Source organism: Microplitis demolitor, chromosome 5 (genome assembly GCF_026212275.2).
Source record: "Microplitis demolitor isolate Queensland-Clemson2020A chromosome 5, iyMicDemo2.1a, whole genome shotgun sequence".
In the NCBI taxonomy this organism is placed as follows: domain Eukaryota; kingdom Metazoa; phylum Arthropoda; class Insecta; order Hymenoptera; family Braconidae; genus Microplitis; species Microplitis demolitor.
The window spans coordinates 13,293,111-13,318,634 of NC_068549.1; the positions used below are offsets into that span (position 1 = coordinate 13,293,111).

Here is a 25,524-nt window from a genome sequence, read left to right on the forward strand (position 1 = left end):
ACACACACACACACACACACACACACACACACACACACACACACACACACACACACACACCCACACACACTCGGACATCATTCTGAAAATAGTCAGAATAGCATCCTAGGACCTCAAAACGTCGACATCTGATGAAAACTCGATTTTCGAAAATCGGGGTGAAAACAATAACTTCCCGAAATTTTTAAAAATCGTCGATTTTCTTAGCGGGAAGTTAAAAAAATGACAAACAAATGGAATTAAAATTATAAAAAATTATTCTTGAGTGGTCCAAAAATTACTCTATAAAATTGTCCCGAATCATAAAAGCCGTAACTTCAATACCCTGATTAAACAAAATGATTTGTGACGATCAAAGCTGTTTTAATCGTTTTAAGTCATCATAAATCTTAAATTAATGATTTAAGAGGATTAAAAACGATGAAAATTTCAAATCGTCATAAATCGTTCTTAATCTTCATGCAGGGCCAGAAATCGCTATATATGATTTTACGATTAAAGACGATTCATGATGATTAAAAATTTTAAATCGTCATTAATCGTCTTTAATCTTCATGCGGAACCAAAACTAGCAATATTATTTTACAATTTAAGACGACTCGTGACGATTAAAAATTTCGAATCGTCATGAATCGTCTTTAATCGTAAAATAATATCGCAATTTCTGGTTCCGCATGACGATTAAAAACGATTTATGACGATTTGAAATTTTAATCGTCATTAATCTTTTGAATCGTAAAATAAGAAATCGTCTTTTGACGATTAGAGACGATTAAATAAGAAAAATTATGACGATTATGAGGATTAAAGATGATTAAATTTTAAATCGTTTTTAATCGTCATGAATCGTTTTGTTTAATCAAGGTAGTGTAAAGATATAATTATTTCAAAATTCAAGTAATGCATTTTTTTGTAAACGAATGTTTATAAAAATTGAACCATAATAGATATCGAGCATGCAAAAATTTATTATATAAATCAATAAATTGTCTGAAAGTTTGTCTTGAATGTCAAAAACTATATCATCTATAGTTCAGAAATTATAACAATTTATAAGTTGATAAAAAGTTGACTGCCTTAACTTTGATGGAGTAAAGGATTTTAAAATTTAATAATTATACAGAAAAATTTTTTTTACAACTGTTATGCACATGGCTGTATTTCTAATTCTTTAAAGCTACGGAAAAAAATATATAATAAAAATGGAAATTTGTTTATGACAAATTGTATATAAAATAAACAATGAAAATTCGAATAAAAACAAAAAATTCTTCCCTTATTATATCGAGAATTGTAAATAATTATTTAAAAGCAAAAAAAATGAATTCTTCATTAATAATTTAAATGGTGGAGAAATGAAAAAAACAATGAACAATCAAAAAATTTTTTTAAGAGAATTTTTTTTTTTTTAATTATTAATTTACTAAAACAATAAGATGACAAAAAAATTTTTCAAAAATATTCAATTTGTCTATTTGTTTATAACAAGTTTTTAATCAATTAATGTTAAAAATTTTGTAGCCAAGCTACTAAAAGCAATATATTAATACAAAAACAACCAAAATTAATGATTTAGGAAAAAAAATTTTTTTTATAATATTAGCCCGATATTTCAAGTTTTGATAACTTTGAAAATCATTATAAACAAATGAAAAAACTTGAAAAAACTTTTACAACGAAATATTGTTTATTATTTATATAACAAAAACTCCCAAAAGAAAAAAAAATTTATAGACACATTTTTTAAATTTTTATAAGAGATTTTATCAAAACTGAAGTCTCCGATGAATTTTTTAATAAACAATTAAATAACGTAAACGAAAATCAAGCTAAGAAATCGGTCTGTCGGTTGACCCTGCGGACCAGCTCGAAAACTGCACGCCTATTTCGAGCTCCTTGAGCTCGAAAAATTGTCGTAGATACATTTTCGAGCTCTTCCAGCTCGAAAATACGTTTGTATGCCTTTGATTTCGAAAAAAAAAACGTTTTTCACAATTATTTCTCAAACGATATCTCTCGAACGAATGAATCAATTGAGACGTTAAAGGTAGTAATTGATGCGTTTTATTGAGTTCTACAACTGATCAGATTTGAAATTGATTTATGGAGTCGTTTTTGAGAAATTTCCAAGATACTAAAAAAAATTTTTTTTTATTCTTTCGACAACGGTTTCTCTTAAAAGAATTAACCGTTTTTGCTGGTTGAGGTGGCATTCGAAGCGGCTTATAAAGCTTCAGAGCCTAGTTCATTTTTAAATCGATTCATCAAGAACATAAAAAGTTATCCGAAAAAAACATTTTTAAAAAAAGTTTATTTTTGGAATATTTCTAAACGAACCCTATCGATCAATCTCAATTTCTTTTTAGCTTCAAGATATCCGCAAGCCGCGTCGAATGACACCTTGACGATTAAAATCGGTTCATCCGTTCAAAAGTTATAGATATTTACATACGTACATACGTACGTACATGCGTACATACGTACGTACATGCGTACATACGTACGTACATGCGTACATACATACATACATACACTCGGACATCATCGTGAAATTAGTCAGGATAGCTTCCTAGAACCTCAAAACGTCAAGATCTCTCAGAAATTCGATTTTCGAAAATCGAACTGAAACCAATAACTTCTCGAATTTTTGAAAACTTGCAATTTTCTAAGCGGGAAGTTAAAAATATTTTTTTACGGGGCTACATTCCTTCAAGTGCTTGGATGACACTATAATTTATTCAGATTTTTAAATTAACATTGAATGTTATAAAAAAATTCTTTGTGTTGCATACTTTGTTTAGCGACGCCTAGGCACCGAAACGGCAGCGCGGAACCCAACTTTCAATGTTAAATTAAAATTATAAATAATGAAGCTACAAATCCGGGAAGTGAGACTTATTGTACTATAATAAGTAATAGCTACAAATCGAAGACTCTCTTTTGTCTCTTCGTTTTTTGTTCATAACAAATGAAGTTTTCAACGGTGGATAAATTAAAAGATACCCGAAAAAAACGAATTATATATGGCCATATATATAAATGCGACATATATGGCCATATATGGAAATCGGCGATATATAACGATTTTGATATGATTATATATAGCTTGATATGGCCATATATGACTTGATATGACTATGTATAGAAATTTTAACTAAAATTAATTTTTTTTTTTTTTATTTGTGTTTTTAATTTTTTTGGCAACGCAGAGATTATCAGATCTGTGAATAATTGAATTCCTAATCGAATTAGAAATTTTTAATTCCGAGAAAAAACGCTAGACTTTGTAATGACCACACCCACTTCAGTAGGATATGAACCCGGGACCTTCCGTACGAGAGACCGACGCTTTGACGACTAGGCTATGCGACCGACCTTTACGACGAAGTTTAGTTGTGCTACGTAAGATTGAAAGAGTATAATCACTTTCGAAAAAGCAAAATATAATGATATTGGTTGATTGATTATTTTTATTACAGTAAAAATTGGTTGACTGATATTCGATGTGTATGATATCGAGATGTATAAAATTTTTATGTTCACTTTTATGTATGACCATGTATTATTATATATACCTATATTAGGGTGGTCCTTAGCAGGAATTTTTTCGAATTTCTTTGCTTCCAGGAGCTCGAATGAAATGTCATAAATTTTATAGCGCAAGTAGATATCTCATAAAAATACTTAATAATATTGACAATTATATGAAAATTAAATTTAGAGCTCGAATAACTTTTGAACCAATAAAGTTAGCGAGAAATCATTAAAGATCTTTTTTGTAGAGCTGTAAATTCTCTGTGAAAATATGTTTGTTTCATAATTTTAGAATTAGCTGTCCCCAAGTTATAAAATTTTGAAGAACGAAAGAAATTTTTCCCATGTTATTTCCATAAGAAACTTTGATTGGAATGCGGACTATCTTAGAGTTAATATTAAGAGCTCAAATTTTGAGAGAATTTTTTTAGAATCATTTAGAAGCATTCGAGCCCCTGAGAGCAAAGAAATTTGAACACCCTGCTAAGGACCACCCTAACTTATACATAGTTATATATGGTCATACATAGAATTTGAGATGCATAAGATTTTCATGTTCACTTTTGTGTATGACCATATATTATTATACATACCTATATATAGTAAGGTGTCCGTTATTTACTAAATTAGATTTTATCACTTGGCTATGATATAAATCATTTTTTTGTGTTCAATAATAACGCAAATGATTATTTAACTTGTTATTTATTGATACAGAGATAATAATTATATTAGTTCATAAGTGATGAATTAATTGACACACTCGAATAATTATAATTATGATTTGATAGACAATAAATAATCTGACAGACAAAATTATCTGACCGATAATAAAACAGAATTTAAGTTTAAAACTTCAACTTATGCTCGGTGCTAAAAGGTTTTTGCCCGACTGAAAAACAGAAAAGTATTAGTTATAACTCAGTACTCTAGGTACTTGGTAAGCTCTTACTTATTACATATTTTAAGGGTCATTGTCAGGTATACGAAAAATGTAACAATACGATGTACTTTTCTAAATAAAACTTAATATTATTTCAACATTCCCACTTATTTAGTTTTTATTTACTCAATTTGAAACTTTTGTTTTAGGTAATGGAATTATTCTCTGGGTAAAGGTTTCGTAAATATGTCTGCCAACTGTTCCTCTGATTTAATATATTTTAATGTAACAGTCCCTTTTTCATTAATTTCCCGAATAAAATGATATTGAACATCAATGTGTTTGGTTCTTTTATGAAATTCAGGATTGCTCGCTAACTTAATTGCTGATGTGTTGTCCCCATTAATTTGAATACAATCACACTTCACAAACAGTTTTTTTAACATTCTTTGCAGCCAGACAACCTCTTTTGCTCCATGGCCTAATGCAATATACTCTGATTCTGTGGTAGACAGGGACACAACACTTTGTTTCTTACTGCACCAGCTTACAGGTGCATTATTAACTGTAAACACATATCCGCTCCTTGATCGTCGTGTATCTGACCATCCGGCATAATCTGCATCTGTATAGCCGGTCAATTGAATATTGCTCCCACTTGAACCATACACTATATCATGGTCTTAGGTCTCAGCCAGGTATCGAAAAATTTTTTTAATTGCATTCCACTGTGTATTGTTAAATTTATCTACGTATTGACTGACAATATTTACCGCATACTCAATGTCAGGTCGTGTTACTTTTGCAACAAATAAAAGGGAACCCATTGCCTCACGATATGGTACACCTGAATTTTCTTCTTGTTGTTCACTTGCACTCACACAGCATTGATCCAGGTTCAGCAGGTATACTCACCGAGTTTGCATTCTCCATCATAAATCTATTTAAGATTTTCTTAATGTAATTAGATTGCTTTATTTTCAACGTTTAGTTTCTCGGTTTCGTTGAATTTCAAAACCCACCAACTGATCTGTGTCGCCAATAGTAATTTTAAATTCACTCTGAACATACTTTATAACTCGAGTAATTGCGGCTTTGGACTTTGATAAGACTAACCCATCGTGAACAAACACCATAAGATAGACTATGATATTATTTATGAATCCAACAAATACACATCTATCACTTTCTAAGCGTCGGAATCCAAATTTCTTTAAGAATTCGACAAACTTTTCATTCCAACATCTCGGTGACTGTTTGAGCCCATAAAGATTTCGGAGGAGCTTACATACAAGATTCAACTTCTTTTTAAAACCTTCTGGTTGTTAGGTGTATATAATTTCTTCGAGATGACCATTTAAGAATACAGTTTTTACGTCAAACTGCATCATCTCAAGATCATCACATGTACATAGTGCAAGAAGGAGTTGTATAGATTCATATCTAACCACAGGTGCAAAAGTTTCAAAATAATCAATACCTTCTTATTGAGAGTAACCTTTCGCGACAAGTCTTGCTTTATACCTTGTTACTTGACTGTCACTCCCAGTCTTTAAAGCAAAAACCCATCTACAACCAATTGTTCGATGGCCTGGTGGTAGCTCCTGTAGTTCCCAAGTCTTATTTTCTTCTAGCACTGACATCTCTTCGTCCATCGCCTGTTTCCATTTTTCGTATTCTGGTGATGAGAGGGCTTCTTTGAAATTAGTTGGAATTGTATCTACTATATATGCTAAAAGTACCCCATAAATATCTGGTTGGTTCAACGCACTTCTATCTCATAATCTTCTTCTATATTCATTTTTACCTCCATTTTCCTCTTCTATCTCAGGCTGTTGTCCTTGTTCTCTTTCTCCTTCGATTCTAGCCTCTTCTCCTTCTTCTACTTCAGCGTGGTCTTCGTCATTGTTAACTATTGTATTCGGATCCCCAAAACTTAGGTCAAAGCTTATACTTTCATTTTTACTGTTTTCATTCTTCCCTGATACATCTTTTTCATTAAACACAACATCACTACTTATATATATATATATATATATATATATATATATATATATATATATATATATATATATCTTTTTCTTCTCTTTATCCCACAGGCGGTAATTTTTGGATTCTTGATTGTACCCCACAAAAATCATTTTCCGACTTTTCGGTTCAAACTTCGTTCTCTTTTCTTTAGGAATACTTAAATAAGCATTGGATCCAAATACTCGTAAATGATGAACCTCTGGCTTGCAATTGAACCAACTTTCATACGCTGTCTTGTTACCATTTTGTTTAGTTACAATCCGATTTAGTAGATAAGCTGCTGCATTAATTTCTTCAGGCCAAAGTAATTTCGGTACATTTTTAGCGATCATCATTGATCTTGCATTATCTACGAGTGTCCAAATTTCTCCTTCCGCACGTCCGTTTTGTTAATATGGCGATGATAATTCACGGATAATTCCTTTGTCATTTAAGAACTGAGTGAATTGTTTTGATAAATATTCAGTGCCATTGTCAGACTTGAGTATTTTGACATTGTTGCCAGTTTGTTTGCTAACTAGGCTTTCAAACTTTTTAAATTCTTCAAAAACTTCTGATTTATGGCGTAAGGACAATACTAAACGATAGTCTGTACACTCATCCTTAAATAACAGAAAATATTTTGATCTTTTTGGAGACTCGATGTTAACAGGACCACAAACATCTGTATGAATCATTTCACCAGGCTTGAAATTCCTGTCTCTAATAACTGTTTTATGGAATTTTCTCGTTTGTTTACCTAAATTATACGGTTCACAAAAGAATTCTTCATCTTTATCAGTTTTTAATTTTAAACCCTCAACTGCATTTGCTTTTTCCGTTGCCTTAATACTATTGATGTGTATGTGACCGATTCTTTCATGCCAGAGTCTTAGCGTAGATACTGTCGCTATATTGCACTAAACTAGGGTTTTATTGCACTCAACTGGGGTTTTAACCTTGAACATCATACGGTATAAATTGCCAAATCTTACTCCAACAGATGATAACTCTACGTCTTGGTCTCTTACTTCACAATGGTGTTCGTAGGCATGAAAAGAAAATTTTTTGTCGTTTACAGCTCCCACTGAAAATAAATTTCTTCTTAATTCCGGTACTAATAAAACGTCTGTCAATTGCCTACAATAAACCTTTCCATTTAGGTCTACTTGAATTTTAACTACTCCGATTCCAGCTGTGGAAGTAGTTTGTTGTCTGCTATTTTCACGTACTTTATCATCCCTGAGGTTTTAAAAGATGTGAAAATATCTTTTCTCTATGTCATATGCATACTGACCCCTGAGTCTGCAATCCAGATGTCTTGTTCTTTTAAATCTTCAGTATTTAGTGCCAATGTTTCACAAACATAACTCTGTGTCTCATTCAATTCAATCGCATCTTCCTCAGTATTATTGGCATATCCCATTGCTTCTCGGCATTCTTGCTTCCAATGCCCTAATTTCTTTCAGATGTGACATCGTGTTCTTTTCTTCAACTCACAGGCGTGTTTAAATCTTTTTTGTCTTTCCTGATATGTTCCTGCACCCATCTGCAATTTTTTCATTGCTTTAATCTGTAAGGCCATTGTTGCTTCCATTGCTGCTTCTGTCTCTTTCAGGCGTCCGTCTTCATGTATTAGTCGTACAGTAAGATTCGCAAGTTTTTGGTCTTCTTTCACTGTACACTCCCATGCCATTCGGAACGATGAAAATCGCGGCGTTAAACTACTCAGCAATTTGAAATAATTGCTTTTTCTGAGATATTCTCATCTGCATTCTGAAGTTTCTTAAATAAACTCTCAAATTTTTCAATTTGAATATTTACTGGCTCACTGTCAACAATCTTAAAGTCGTAAAATTGTTGCCACGCATTCGTAATAGTGTCCTCATTTGTTTCTCCATACAATCCTTTTAACTTATTCCAAATGTCTTTAGGACTTCTACAATTCATCATATTCGGATGTAGCGCTTGATCAACCGAACTTAACAAAATCACCGCTGCTTGTGATTTACTTTTCTTCCATATTTTCCACTTCACTATCTTGGTATCTTGGGATAGTTCGACATCAGTTCCATCCGCAAAGTCGGACAATTCTCTTGAGTCGAGCAGAAACGATATACCAAATTTCCACGTTTGATAATTCGTTCCGCCTAACTTAGTAAGATTAACTGTTTCTTTCCCAGCCATCTTAACAATGTTAATACTGATTATTCAAACACAATAGCACACACTGCGTAGTCACTTAACCACGGAACACTGACTTAAATTCACACACAATACAAAAAACGCTTTAGTTTATCAATAAATAACTATCCAGCGCAGTGGAAGCGTGCTGGGCCCATAACCTGTTAAATAATAACGCAAATTATTGTTTAACTTGTTATTTATTGATACAGAGATGATAATAATAATATTAGTTCATAAATGATTAATTAATTGACACACTTAAATCATTATAATTATGATTTGGTGGACAATAAATTGTCTGACAGACAAAATTATCAGACTGATAATAAAACAGAATTTAGGTTTGAAACTCCAACTTATGTTTGGTGCTGAAAGGTTTTGGCTTGACTGAAAAACAAAAAAGTATTAGTTATAACCCAGTACTCTAGGTACTCGGTACGCTCCCACTTATTACATATTTTAAGGGTCAAGGAGTAGTGGGAAGGGTCATTGTCAGATATACGAAAAATGTGATAATACGATGTACTTTTCGAAATAAAACTAAATATTATTTTAACAATTTGTGGTCCAGAAATAATAAAAAAAAAAATAAAAAAGTTTATTCTAATGCCGTTTAACCCTGCTTAAGTAATGATACATTCTCATTTTAGAACAATGAGAAAAATTTTATTACTTGCTTAAAAATAAGTGCACAGTAATGAATAATACTGTAATTGTAGGAAATTTCCCGTTCTTCAAAAAAGGTCTCTTATGTTTTTTTCGTGAGTCCAATGATTAAAGAGACATTAGAGGTCAAAGTTTGATTTGTTTAAAGAAATTTGCGTTTTTGTTTGAAATTTTATAACTTTCTAACACCTAGACATAAAATTAAGCGCTATAAACTTTCTTGAAGGAAATTTATTGCTCTTCAAAAAAGGTTTTGTACACTTTTTTCGTAAATCCGATTATTTAAGTGATATCGAAGCTAAAAATTGATAGATTTAAAAACTAGTGGTTTTCGATTAAAATTCTATAACTCTTTAACAAAAGGATTGATATAGGCGTTAAGCAGCGTTTTGTTGAAAATTGACCGCTCTATAAAAAAGGTCTCTCTGATTTTTTTGATAAACTCAACCGTTTAAGAGATATTTAAGCTCGAAATATAAGAAATTTTTCATATCAGAGCAAAATTTTGAGTTAGCTTGTGAAACTTGTATGTCAACTTCGAGCTTAAATATCTCTTAAACGGTTGAGTTTATCAGAAAAATCAAAGAGACTCCTTTTTTGGAGCCGTAAATTTCTGATAAAACTCTGTTAAAAGCCTAAGTGAATATCTGTTTGTTGAAGAGTTTTAGAATTTTAATTGAAAAACATTATTTTTTAAATCTATAAACTTTGAGCTTCGATATCACATAAATGTTTGGATTAACGAAAAAAGCGTGAAAAACCTTTTTCAAAGAGCAATAAATTTCCTTCAAGAAAGTTTGTAGCGCTTAATTTTACGTCTAGGTGTTAGAGAGTTATAAAATTTCAAACAAAAACGCAAATTTCTTTAAATAAATCAAACTTTGACCTTCAATATCTCTTAAACAGTTGGACTCATGAAAAAAAATAAAATTAGATACCTTTTTTGAAGAGTGGGGAATTTCCTACAAAAATATGTATTAATCATTGCTGTGTACTTATTTTTAAGCAAGTAATAAGATTTTTTTCATTGTACTAAAATGATAATGTATTATTACTCAGGCAGGGTTAAACGGCATTAGAATAAACTTTTTTATTTTTTCTTATTATATTTGGATCACAAATAAATGATTCATATTATGGACAAGAAGAAGATCTTGTTTATTAAATAACGGACACTCTAATATATAGTTATATATGCCCGGGAAAAAAATGTATATGTAATTAGATATAATCATATATAAATATATAAAATTCTATATAATTTTATATGATGATATTTAATTTTTTCAAAATTTTTATGTTTAATTGTATACAAAAATCTATATATATCACGCAGTTAAATTATGATGCATGCCTACTTTACTCATCCAGTCTACTCGACTCTTCTCAACTCCCCCCACTCTTCAAAATACATAAGACTTGCTACGCAAGCGATTCCCCTTTTTGCCCATTCTGAACTTTACTTAATGTTTTTCCCCTCGCTCTCTCTATCTTTTTTACCTCAAAACGTTCAGTTTTAGCATCCGTTAAGAATTTTCACTTCAAAAAAATTTTCATCGTAATATTGATTTACTGGTGCTTAGTAATCAATAAACGTTATCTTGAATTTTAGATAGATTAAAAATACCTGTAGATACTCCCTCTTTTTGGTATTTTGATATTCTGTTCAGTTAGAATAAATTCTCCAATAGCTGGGTCATATGTAAATCCATTTACACTATGCTGTATCGATAAAACAATCATAGTTGCAGAACCATATAACGCATATCCAGCAGCAATTAAGTTTTGGGTAGACTGTATAACATTGTTTAGTTCTAATTGTGTTGTTTTTTCCGGAACTTTGTATATACTAAAAATAGACCCAATTGATACTAAACAATCAATATTTGATGATCCATCTAAGGGATCAAAGCATACAATATACTTTCCTCGTTTTTCTCTGGGTATTATCATCGGCATTTCATTTTCTTCACTCACTAATATGCAAGTTGCACACGAGGATGATAGTACGTTGATAAAAATTTCGTTACTAAGAATGTCAAGCTTTTTGGTTTCTTCACCTTGAATATTTGTTTCTCCAGAAATGCCATATCTGAAACATAATAATTATTTACTTGCTAAAACCTTAAATATCATTTGTCAATCTAGATATCTACTAAAAATATTATAACTTTCATTAAACATATGATAGATGATATGATGTAAAAAAAGTAAATGGATGAGTATCAGATTGCTTAAGGTAAGCATAGGATAAGGGCTAGTACTAAGATATGATTTCCGAAAACTATTCGATTAAAATTTTTTGCGTGATTCAATCGTTTAGCGGGATAAGTGTATTACTGTGGTATGATACGTAGGTCTTATTTTGAAAACATATTTTAAAGATTCACGAGAAGGTGTTGATTTGATTTTTTCTTAATCAATAATTTACTCATTTTAAACTTGGAGAATAGTCAAGATTATGATTTAATATAGATTTCATTAAAAAATCAGCGTTTAGAAAAATAGTATTCAATTCAAATAAATATAGGTGCTTTATCATTTAACTGCACTCTCGGCACGATATTGATACTCAATATTGGGCCAAAATAAAGTTGATGACGTCTCATGGCCGAAGGAGCTATGTTAGAGGTGTAGTGTGGGTGGAGAGTATGGAGTATATCTGAGTAGTAAGTTAAGTGTGCTGAGAATACAAGGTGGTCACAAAGAAATTATTTCAAAATTCCCTGATATTTCTCGGTTTCCCATTGAAGTTTTTCACATTTTTCCCTGATTTAAAAATTTCATTCATATGATTTAGATGTTTAAAGTTTTTATTATATTTTCATTTTTAATAATTAAATTTGATTACTAAAAAAATTTCAAATTTTTTAGTAATTTTCAACAGTTTGTAACTCGAAGGAAAATGGTCGAAGAACAAAAACCAAAAGTCAAACTGTAGCTTCAAGTGTTTAGCTTTCTGATCTCGTCTTGGAATTTTTTTATTATGCACGATTCCGAATTGATTATCCTAATTCCCGAAAAAAATTTATTGAAGCTCGAAGACAGTTTTTAAGACTGTTACTGCCAGTTGTGATGGTGAATCAGTGTGCGACCGAGCGGACCAGTTTTTTTTTGTGATTTACTTATTACTATTTTCACTAGTACTATTATTTGTATTACTTATAACGATTTCTTATGAGCTATTGTTATGACTAGGGTTAATTCTTATATCTATGACTATTACTAAACGTGATTACTTCTATTGTTTGAGATAGATTTATTTCCTATTACTATGACTTGATTGCTATTGTGATTATTACTAGTGCGATTATTACTACTAGTAATATATATTTCTATGACTTATAACTAATATTATTGTTTATTACTACGATTACGTTTATTTACTTATGACTAAATCTGTAACTATGGTGCTTATTCTAATTACTATTGTACTTACACGGAAACAGAAAACTGGAATAGTTACAGAATAAAATGTAAAAACCAGCCCGTCATATAAAAAATTACAAAAGTTAAAACGCATACTGTAATTTTTATATTTTATCCTGTAAAAAATTAGTTGAAAATTAAGCACTAATATTTACAGTTTGATAATGTAAATCGAACACAATGAAATGTAAAATAATTATTACTTTTTGCTCAAAGAAAGTTCTTCTCTTTAAAAATCATTTAATCCTCTTTAAAACTATAAAAATTACAGTTTAGCAGTTATGTAAAAATTAAAGTATCAAATAAGAAAATTTTTTGAGTGGTTTGAGAAGATTTACAGCGCGGGCATACAATTATGAACCTTAGTGTCGAAAATGGAACTATTACATCTCACAATGTAATTTTTAAAATTTCTATACCAAGTATCATCAATGCCTTAGCGATCACAAACTTTTACTATTTAGAATGTGAAAATAGTAAAACTACATTTTAAAACATCGCTAATGAGTTTAATAAAATTAAAAATTTACTTCAAGTGCGTATTCGAGTGTGTGCGTGCGTGTATTCAGGTGTGTGTTCGGATGTGTGCGTATTCGAGTGTGTGCGTGTATGTGCAAATGTGTGTGTGCGAGTGCGCGATTGCGTGTGCGTGTATTTATGCGTATCAGCTGATCAATAATGTAAAACGCGAGTTTTTACTTCGATTTTATTCAGTTTAGTTATTTCTTATTAAAATGATTTTCAAAACTCCTCTCCGGAGTGAATTTTACTTCGGAGGAATTAAAATAATAAGAAAGAGATTACTCCGCTAAAACTCCCCTGCGGAGTGAATTTCACTTCGAGGGGAGTGAATAATAGAAAATTCATTCACTCTGAATTAATTCCGCATTCACTCTGCGAATTTGTTTACAGTGTAAAAGCAATTGACTGTATATATCCATTTAATATGAGAACAAAGTACTATAATCACAACTAAACCTAAAGTTTCTACTGGTTCCGTAGCGTAGCGGTAAAACGTCTGACTCTCGCGCGTAGGGTGCTGGGTTCGAATCCTCCGGATACCAAGTTTACATTTATTTAATTTTTTACGAAAAACTGAGTAAGTTAAAAATATTCGTAAAGTGTAATATATATATATATATATATATATATATATATATATATATATATATATATATAATATAATAATATAATGTAATTGTCCTAATACTTATAAAAAAAAAAAACATCATCATCATGGAAATAAAATCAAAAATTAAAAAATACATGAGAAATAATTAAAGGCAATATTCACTTGATTCAGATTACTTCTTTTTTTTTCAATGCTGTTCAACGAGTAGTCTGCCGGTTATATAGCTTTATACTGAAGAGAATTTCGTACATCACTGAAATTGGTGGCCTTGAAAAAGGCCGATGTGATCTTGAGAAAGACCGTTTGAGAGTTACGTTTATGCTGGAGACGGCGATGAGAGAGTTCGATGCTGGTCCTTAAAAGAACCGTTTGTTATGCTTGAGTAGTCTTGCTGAAGACCCGAAGGTCCAGTTAAATTAAAAGTTTCTTACGGGACTACCCCTGAGAAGAGCTAGTCAAACTTGAAAGTAAGTTCTGAAAAGAACTTTTAGTGTTGAAAAGTAGCTGAAGACTATTCAAACCTTGCGCGCTTGAATAGGGTTTTTGGTTTAGTCGCTGATAGCTTTGCTTGTTATCTGAAGATAGTTCTTACCAGTAGGACTGATCAACAACGAATGCGCTACATCTCTCAGATCCCCTTCTTTCATACCCGAGAGTCCGGCTTCTAGAATGTTCTCGACGGAGTGGAAGAAGTCGGTATCTGTGCTCCAATGAGATGGCTGGCTTTCGAAGAGAAGGGGAAAAGTTAAGAGCTAGCCAATGAGAAGTCTTAGTTGAGGCTGGAGGGGGTAGAGTTAACTCCTATTAGTCTTTCGCGTACTAGAGCGAGTAGTCTCTCTCATGGTCCGTGCGAAGTTAATGAGGCATGGTATCTCTTCATGGTCCGCGTAAAGTTGATGACTTACTTTTGAACAAATGCAATGCAGCTACTTGAAGAAATTCGATTTTTCATTGAATCAATTGAAAATGTAAGATTTACAGCTCATGGTGGCAATATAGTTATTTTAAGAAACAAGTTTTAAAAATTTTAACGTAAAACTTACTGAGAAAAACTGTAAGCTTTAAAGCATATAGGATGATACTTTGATAATTTTCATCAAATATTACAGTGTGAGTAAGTAAACTTAATGCATTTTGATACTGTAATATTTCATATTTAAAATGTAAAACTTGCTGCGCGACGCCGAACTGTAACATTTACAGTTTCGTTTGTAAAGCGCTGCGTTACTATTGGAAAATGTAATAAATGTTCGTTCGAACAGCAATTATTCCTGTTTTCTTTTTTCCGTGTAAAAAACTATTTTTCTTATATTAACAATGACTAAATTAACTATGTTACTTAATTACAACATGTTATTGTGATTCATTTCCCGATGAAAAATGTTTTTGTCTAATTATATATGATTATATATATGACCATATATGATTATATATAATCATATATAAAGTTATATACACTAACGCAAAAAATAAAAGGAACAGACAAATTTTATAAATTTTTTAGTAATTTTTGGAAGGCTGTAACTTTGTGATAAATAATCGTATCGAGATTTTAGAAAAAGCATTTTATAGCTTAAAATCTCTAGTTTCGATGCATTTTTATCAAAATTTTTTAAAAGGTCTCATTACTACGCTTACATGAGAAATACCGTGAGATAAAATATTTCTAAATTTTTTTTTTTCCAAAGAGCCCACGGACCGTGGAAAAATTTTGGCAACTAAACCAATGCATAGGTCATTTGGCAAATTTATTCAGCTTCAATTTGGATTTTTTCTATAACTCGTAAGACAATTTGTCGCAGAGATTTTAGCCTTCAAACAAAAAATGAGCTTTTTGGCTTTGATCACCGATATTTCAGGTACTAATGATTGCACAGTAAATTTGAGGGCGGCGTTAAAAACTTAAATAAATTTTCTACAAGACCCTTTCATCATTTTTTGGAAAAAACAATTTTTTTTTTTTAACATCCTTTAGAAGTAAATACAAAAAAATGATTTTTTTTTTTTTTGGTTTTTTAGTAAATCAACCGCTACTCTGCAAATATCGATAAAAAAAAATATTGTTGCCAGGGACTTTTCTAGCTTAATGTACACCCAATAATCCTACAAATTTTTAAATTGATCAATTGAGCCATTTTTTGGGTGTGTTCGATCAAAGTTTTGCTAAACAATTAAAGGAACAAGTTTTGTTCCTTTAATTATGTAATCATATTCAAAATGCGAAAATAATTTTTTTTTACTTTTCTTTTATTTTTGCATTGGTAACTCAGTAAATGTGAGGGAAAGAGAAAAAAAAACGAAAAATTTCCAAAAAATGTCAAAAAAATCAAAGAAATCAAGAAAATTGAAACTTATTTTTTGGAGTCGAAAAGTTTTTTTTTTTCGAAAAGTTATTCAGGTTATTTAAGTTATTTTTGTTCAACTGCAACCTTGAATAACTTTTGAAGGAGTGAATTTCGCAAAAAATTTTAAGAGACCTTTTTTGTTGAGCATTAAATTTCCTTGAAAAATATGTATCTTGACTAGGAATAATTTTAATATTTCGAGTAATTACAAAAATCTAAAATAAAAGTAAAGAATTTAAAAAACAAATCAATATTTGAGGCACGGTTACAAGGAAACGGCTTGTTTTACGTCAATTGACTAAAAGAGATTTTTTGTAGGGAATTTAATTTCCTTTAAGAATGTGCGTTGTCCAAATTTTTCAGATAGATGATTTACGAGTTTTGGGTAAAAACTGAAATTTCTGTCAAAAAACGAACAATCGTAATGATACACCTCTTAATATCAATATTAAATGCTCAAACTTGCAAAATAGTTTTTTTCGGTCATTGGGAATAATATTTTTACAGTATCGAAAGGAAAAAAAAATAATCGATTTTTTTGGTCCAGTCTAATATAAACCTATATATTATCAGATCTGATCATATACATATGGTGGTTCGGTTTTACTCTACGAGATGGCATTGTACAACGTGCCTCTCGCAATACCTCGCCCCTACACCTATTTCAATTTATGACATTTCCAACATGTAACTTCCAACTCGCTGTCTTAGGTGGGGTATACGATAGACACACCTAACTGAGGAGTCTCAGCTATCGTATACTTAGACGAAATGTCTCTCACCCCACAAATACATTTTCCATCGCTCCTTTCCTCATTATCATTCACAACGTAGCACTCTTTGATATGTAGCGATTTGGGCAGAGATTGCTTCAATCGAAACCTAAAGAGTCGTCGCTACATGTAGACTCATGTAGGATCAGATCTGATCACATATAGACTTATACATGGTTATAAATGGAGTTGACAGCCAAGTATGATCATATCTAATTATGTATCGAGTCATATATGATTAGATCTGATCATATATAGATTTATATATGGTTATATATGGAGTTATAACAGCCAGGTATGATCATGACTAATTGTATATAAACTCATCTATAATCAGATCTGATCAGATCTAATTATATATAGACTTATATATAAACAGATCTGATCATATATAGACTCATATATGGGCTTATAGCAGCCACGTATGATCAGATCTTATTATGTACGTGGTCATATATATAATATATATATATATATATATATATATATATATATATATATATAATATATATATATCATATATATATCAGCTAAATTTTAATTTAAGAAATAAACGTTAATAAAATATTAGGTTTAACATTTAGCTGGACGTAACACCCCCGCCGTTAGACGGAAGCACGAGCTGATTCGAACAGAATCGAACAAACGAGTGCGACGGCCAAATTTTATTTCATAGGTTACATATATTAATTCGGCTGGAGGTACCTGAAGACCAACTCTTTTAGATGAAGACTCTGGGAGCAGGCGTGACTTCGTTGGCTGAGGTTACGACTGTTATTGTAGCGCTGGGTAGCAGCGGATATATCTCTGGAGCGGTTGGGGAGGGTACTCCTCCCTTTTCATCATCGATCTCAGGAACCGTTTGATGACCTTGGTTTGGGTCGTGTCGGTTTTGGCCCAAATGTAATAGTAAATGGGTCATATATATAATATATATATATATATATAATTATATATAATTCTATATGACTCAATATATAATCATGCATGATTATATATAACTTCATATATGATTATATATAATCATATATGGTCATATATATATGAACATATACAATCATAAATAATTAGAGATAAACTTTTTTCATCAGGGCAATACTTAAAAAATATTCAAAGGTTTCGGCAGCAATTTAAAAGTATTAATCGATATCGATTTATATACGAATATTTATAAGTGTATAGATAAATAGATCTGATTATATGTATGTAATGAATTCTATTGTAATTAATGTACAAAATTAAATTCATCATTAGGCATGATTTACGTAGGATGTGTATCAATTTCATTATTTAAGTTAAGTAATGGACGGGTGACCTCGTAGTAAAGTAGTAGTCAACGGATAGTAATTTTTTTTTTTTATTTAAATTTAATCGACATTTAGATTGATGAAGACAATAAATCCTAATTATGCTGCGACGTTTCGTTCTCGATGATTACATATGTCGTAGTAGCGTCAGCTATGTCTAAATCCACAACTTTCAGAGTTTAAATTTTTGAAATTCCCAGTGCTGCCACCCTATGAGAACTGCAAAATATACTATGGAAATCTCATCAGACGCATCCTTAACAGGGTGAGGGCTTTCTGCGATGGAAAATCAGCTCATGGCTGGTGGAATGCCAACCATCTTAGATACAATATAAACTTCTTAGAACTCTTAGCTGCTTTCCATGCCCTCAAATCATTCGCGAATAACTGAAAAAACTGTGAGATACTCCTAAGAATAGATAACACTATAGCCAAAGCTTATATTAATAGAGCAGGCAGTGTTCAATTTCCAAAGTTGAGTAATTTAGCGCAGGAAATTTGGGACTGGTGTGAGCACAGGAAAATTTGGATTATTGTTAGTTATATTTTCTCAAAAGAAAATTTTCAAGCCGATGCAGCTACCAGAATTTCGAATATCGATACGGAGTGGGAATTATCGAATAGGGCTTTTAACTTAATTCTTAAAAAATTTGGCTCTTTCACTATAGACATATTTGCAACATATGAGAACCGGAAGGAGAAAAAGTTTTGCTCTAGATTCCCTAACCCGGATTCCTTTAAAGTAGATGCATTTATAATATCCTAGGAAAATGAAAAAGTGTACGCCTTTCCTCCGTTCGCTTTAGACACTGCAGTGATTAAAAAATTTATTACTGACAGAACTGAGGGAGTGATAGTAGTACCAAACTGGTCTACTCAGCCATGGTTTCCTCTGCTTAATTCGTTGCTCAGAGAACTACCTATTGTATTGATACCTAATAATCATCTATTATTGTCTCCTTGTGGATCCAAAACACATCCGCTGGCAAGGACGCTTTCCCTGGTAGCAGCGTGTAGATTCTGTCACAAAGTCCACTTTAAAACAGTATGAATCTTCTCTTGAAGCCTGGTGGTTATTCACGATAGAAAAAATCCAGGCGTCGGTTGGCCCTGCGGGCCAGCCTCAAAACTTCCCGCTGTTTTCGAGCTCAAGAAGCTCGAAAATATTAATGTGATTACATTTTCGAGCTCTTCGAGACGTCGCAGCATAATAAACCGATCAAACGAGCTCGCCGAAAGCGAGCGAAGTTCGATAGATAGTATGCGAAGACGTCTCGTTTGAAGATGATTACTTCCTACCACAGACACACCAAAATAAAAAGAAAAGAGAATTTTTTTTCATTTTTTTTTTTTTTTTTTTTTTTCATGTAAGTAAAACTAATCATGCCCCTTACCCGTAATCATCTTCTAAAAGTAAGAAATGAACGAAATTTCCTTTATTTTCAATTATAAAATTAGAAAACTCTAAAATACATGAGGTAAGTAGGTAATACAGAGCGCCACTGACGAGGGTGGCAGCACTGAGATTTTCAAAAATTTAAACTCTGAAAGTTGTGGATTTGGACATAGCTGACGCTACTACTACATCTATCGTCATCTTCGAACGAGACGTCTTCGCAGAATATCAATCGAACTTCGCTCGCCTTCGGCGAGCTCGTTTGATCGGATTATTAAATCCCTTAATTAATAATTTACCGTTATTCTAAATGAGATTCTAAAAATTACTATATTTGTTTATGCATGATTAAATCTAATCATATATGATTTTATATAATCAGATCTGGCCAATTTTTGGATCCAATTATATATAGATGATTATATATTATCATGTATAAATAGATCTGATCATATATGATCATATATAAACAGATCAAGTTATGTATGATCAGACCTGGCCAGTTGTTGGATCTAATCATATATAGACAATTATGCATGATCAAATATGATTAGAGAAAATCTTTTTTCATCAGGTTATAACTATTGCAATTGTAACTATTACTACTATTACTTGATTACTATGATCTCTTATTAACTACTACTGTAATTTTTTTTTTATATACAAAATTATTACTATAACTATGATGATTTATTATTTACTACGACTGTGTTTTATTACTATTAAGATTTGTGTGAATATTACATTTGTATGAGTGTATGGTATGATAATATGAATGCGCGCCGAATGGAAATTCTTCTAAGTCCCGAGCCAGCGGAGTCAAAGGAAAAAGAAAAAAAACGTGGAAAATGATTCCGTATGAATCTGTTAAAAGATTGAAGAGATTGAAAGAATTGTAAAATAAGGCAAAATATGAGAAATAATATGTGAGTGTTTAATTTTACTTTAAGTTTTGATCACTTATTCTCTCTTTCTCTTTCCATTCGCTCGACTCACCGTCTCGAGTGTGTAAGCCGCACGGCTAATTTCTCCGTATTCGTTGTTTGCTTAAACTCGTAAACACATTTTTTTCTTTCAAATCACTTTTATGTTTCGTTAAAATTATTTTTTTCAATTCTTGTTGATTTTATCACTCAGAACTCAGAAGAATTTCAGTCTCTTGAATATTATTTTTTAACTTCCTGCTAAGAAAATTGCAGATTTTCAAAAATTCGGGAAGTTATTGATTTCAGTCCGATTTTCGAAAATCGAATTTCTAAGAGATCTTGACGTTTTGAGGTTCTAGCAAGCTATCCTGACTAATTTCACGATGATGTCCAAGTGTATGTATGTACGTACGTATGTATGTAAATATCTATAACTTTTGAACGGATGAACCGATTTTGATCATCAAGGTCTCATTCGACGCGGCTTGCGAATATCTTGAAGCTGAAAAAAAAATTAAACTTGATCGGTACGGACTGTTCAGAGATATTCCAAAAATAAACTTCTTTCAAAAATGTTTTTTTTTGGATAACTTTTTATGTTCTCAATGAGTTGATTCCAAAATCAACTGGACTCTGAAGCTATATAAGCCGCGTCAAATGCCACCTCAAACTTCGAAATCGGTCAATTCTTTCAAGAGAAACCGTTGTCGGAGAATTAAGAAAAAAAAATTTTTAGTATTTTGAAAATTTCTCAAAAACGACTCGATAAATCAATTTGAAAATCTAATCAGTTGTAGAACTAAATAAAACGCAACGATTGCCAGCTTGAACGTCTCAATTGGTTTATTCGTTCGAGAGATATCGTTTGAGAAAAAATCGTAAAAAACGTTTTTTTTCGAAAACAAAGGCATACAAAAGTATTTGGCATACAAATGTATCTACAACAATTTTTCGAGCTCCAGGAGCTCGAAATAGGTAGGAAGTTTTAGGGCTGGCCCGCAGGGTCAACCGACAGACCGATTTTTTCGGTCTTCCCTCCCCCTTCCCTCCGGGAGGGGAATTCGTGTAGAGCCGACGAGGAAGTCGACCAGACACCTCTGAAGCACCCTGGAGAGGGTAGCACCGCGTATTAGTCCGTGTAATTTTTGTGTGTGCGTATGTGAAAGTGTGAAATTGACCGCGTAACCTTGATAAACCGTGATTAATTATTGTAAAGGTAGTAAAAAAAGGGCTCGAAGGCTATGTAAAAAAATTTTGTTTAAATAAAGTCTTGAATTATTGTTATATATTTAAAACTGTCTGTCTTTTGAAGACCCCTTTTGTTCTCCTTCCTGGACTCCGACGAGTTGTACCCGAGCCAAAAGAGATCGTTTATGTCAAAATAAACTTTAGCATTTATTTCTAACTTTGCTTATTAATTTACTGGAATATTTCATTGAACCAGTTTTTATTCTCATTGGTTTAAATTAATACTTGGCTAATAATATTGAATAATTACCAAATTCATTACATTTAATTTATAACTAACTAGCTGACCCGGCAGACTTCGTACTGCCTCTATCGATTATAGAGCAAAATTAAAACATCAACACTGTTTAGGTTTCCACTATATACAATTGAAGTATTACCGTACGATGGACCGTGTGGCTTAATAAGTTATGAATTTAATTTGAACAGAATATAGTATAGTGCCGGATAGCTCAACTGGTAGAGCACTCGGCGCGATACCGACATGGTCTGGGATCGATTCACAGTTCGGGCTATCTATTGTTATGTCCGAAATTGACATAAATGAATGTTGTATAGGTATTGGGCCCAAGCCGAAGCCTATAGACCGGGAACCCCAGAGACCTTAATTTAAGGAGAATAGGTTTATTTTTAAATTAATAACACGATGTTAAAATGTTAGATCTTAATTATATTGCCAACTTAATTACAAAATTTTGAGGTTTGAAGATTGTGTTTTTTTTTTTTTTCTTTACTATACAATGTTGGATTTAACCCCTAATCGTAACAACTACAATTCAGATATCTTTTAAAATATTACGAAGATCACGGTTAACGGATTAAAACTAGAGAATAAAGAGTAATCACGATTCTAAATTGCAGTTTCAAATTAAATTGTAACTTAATTAGCGCAAGATGATTTTTAAAATAATCTATTAATATGGCGAAACTATTTAAAACACCTTTGGAAAAACAATTTGAAGTAAATCGGAGACGAGGTATATTATCAATTGATTTGAGTTTATATAATTAAAAATCGTACCTGGATTTTATTTTTTATGTAGTACGCTGGTTTACTTATCTAGTTTTTGCTCACGTTTTTTTTCTTTTTCTGCTCGACACTTATTCATTTCTATTGCTGAACTTTACACTAGGCTGGTCAGGACACGAGAGAGCGAGTACATGTGAAATCTGCCTAGATATAGCGGTTTTTTCGGGTGGACCCAATTCCGTAAGTTTGGTGGAATTTCCACGCCTACGCTCTGCCGTGTCCATCCAACTTTTTCCACCTCCTTCCGAAAACCCATTGTTTCAGGGCCGCACTATCCCTTCCACATTGTTTTTCCCGCTGACGTAGTTGCTTCGGACCCCCTCTACATGGGTCCTCCACAACCCGCCCTTTAGCCTTATTGGATAAATTATTTTTTTTTTTTTTATATTGTTATATTATTGTTGAATTATACCATCTTGTAAATCTTATAACTATATTATTTATAAATGATAATTTTATAGACTATATTATTTATAAATGATAATTTTATAAACTACATTATGTTCATAAGCTATATCATTCTGTGGGTTTTATAAACTATATTATTTATAAATGATAATTTTATAAACTACATTATGTTTTCTAAACTATACTATTTTATCGTTTGTAATTTATCTCATTCTATAAACGGCATTTTGTGAAGAATAGTATTAATTATAAATTACACCATTTTAAGAATCGTGTAAATCGTATTGGTCGTGAGCTGCATCATTTTATAAACAATATAAGTTTTACCACTTACAATTTATATCACTCTTATAGAATATATAATTTGTGGATAAGTTTCCTCTCCATTAATTAATTGATTAATATTATTACCTATGGTCATTTTATATTTTTATTATTTTTATGTTTTTACTCATTCTGGTTACTTAATAAATTTTGTTTGAATGTTTATTATTTAGATTTTAAATTTTATTCTATTATCATTTTTGTCTACGTCGCTTTCTCTTTTAAATGGTTTTATTATCTTAATGGAAACCTTGTTGCTTGTTTGTTTAACTATTCACTTGTTCAAACACCATAATTTATTTTTAAATGTTTTTTCAATTTGGAAAACATTCAAAAATTCATTACAGATATGTATTATTTAGTTTAGGTCTTATTTAGAGTGTGCTGGCGATAAGAAAGTGCGTCAGCAGCCACTCTGACCCTGGGTGAGGATTAAAATTCCTTTTCACCCAATATAATATTGAAATATAGATTAGGTGTTTGAACAAGTTTCCTAATGTCAGCCAAAATGTTAAGTAAAACATAAAATGTAAGATTTAAATAAAATAAAATAAGATGAAATAATATATAAACAAACGAAAATAGTCTGGACGTAACACTATATTTTTATCAATTTATCTATAAATGGTATTATTGAGAAGGTTTGCATGTTTAGGTTTCCACTATATTAAATTGGTGTATTACCGTACGATCGACGGTGTGGCTCAATAAGTTACAGATCGAATTGAATGCTATTATTTTAAGACATTTTTCTTTAAAAAAAACTGGAATAAGAAATTTAAAAAATTAAAAAAAAAAATAGATTCCATCGTTGTCCCATTATTAGCACATTTGGAAAAGTTGTAGAATAGGTGACAGTTTGCCGTGAAAAATAAAGAGGAAAATCGATCAGTACGTGCTTTTTTTGTAAATCGACAGTTTTTACGAAAAAGTTTAAATTTCAATAGAAGCGTGGTTCGAATAAATTTTTCGATATTCTTTACTGATAAAATGTCTAAAAATGAAAATTTTTTGTCTCTTTGAAATTTTTTTTTAAACCACTTTTCGCGAAGTTACAGGCATTTGAAAGAAAAATCTACATGTTTCGAAGGCAGAGATGGCCTGACTCGAGTAGCCACGCTGAAGACCGCTACCACGGAACTTGTACGACCAATCGCTAAGTGTACTACCAGTTTACTCTCCAGAGGACAATCCATTCGACACCGTCGCCAGCGCTGGGGAGAATGTTCAGTCACGAGCTTGATTAATTTGAATCAAGCTTCGTGCATTTCTGCTCCGTTCGGGAGTTGCCAAGCTCGCTACTGACTGAAGGTCAGAATAGTGCCGGGTCACTCGCTATTTGGGCCCGGCACTTACAATTTTTAACTCAGGATCGTGTCAAGACGTCCTGAGAACCCGCTACAAGCTGACCAATCACAATTTTCGTTTTATATTGGTCAGCCTATGAGAGAGCTCGCTATCAACTGATACCTGTTGGCGCGCTTTTAAGCCAATAAGAAAATTCGTTATATGCAGCATGGCTGCCACGTCGACACCAAGCTCCTCGACGACTCAACAACGCTACCATCTTTATTCATTCTACAACGTGTCTTTGCTACTTGCAACCTCGTGCTTGAACCGCTTCAGTAATTAACTTGTGTGAAATTATAACTAAATCGCTACGCTAAATTATCCTCAATATTTAGACAGTATATCAAGGCTGCTATTTATTGAGAATAAATAAATTGTTCTTTCGCTAATAATTAATTGTTAATTAATTATTGCTGACTTAACCGCTACTGACCACGTGTCAATTTATACGTGAATAAAATAACTGTGAGTTTGCATTCGCTATCGCGTATTATTTTCTAGTCGCATTCGCTTGAACATAAGTTCTCATAATTTTTAAGGTGTAAATAAATGTAAATAAATCTATTATTTATTTTG

General features: G+C 31.7%; 1 protein-coding gene across 3 annotated transcripts in view; it reads right to left on the reverse strand.

Moving 5' to 3' along the window:
* Positions 1–25,524, reverse strand: part of LOC103571595 (fructose-1,6-bisphosphatase 1) — a 182,190-nt gene that overhangs the window by 108,016 nt on the left and 48,650 nt on the right. For all 3 annotated transcript variants that reach the window (XM_053739455.1, XM_053739456.1, XM_014440036.2), the window contains exon 2: positions 10,908–11,372. In XM_053739455.1, the coding sequence (XP_053595430.1) occupies positions 10,908–11,372 (465 nt within the window). The remainder of the gene's footprint in view (positions 1–10,907; positions 11,373–25,524) is intronic.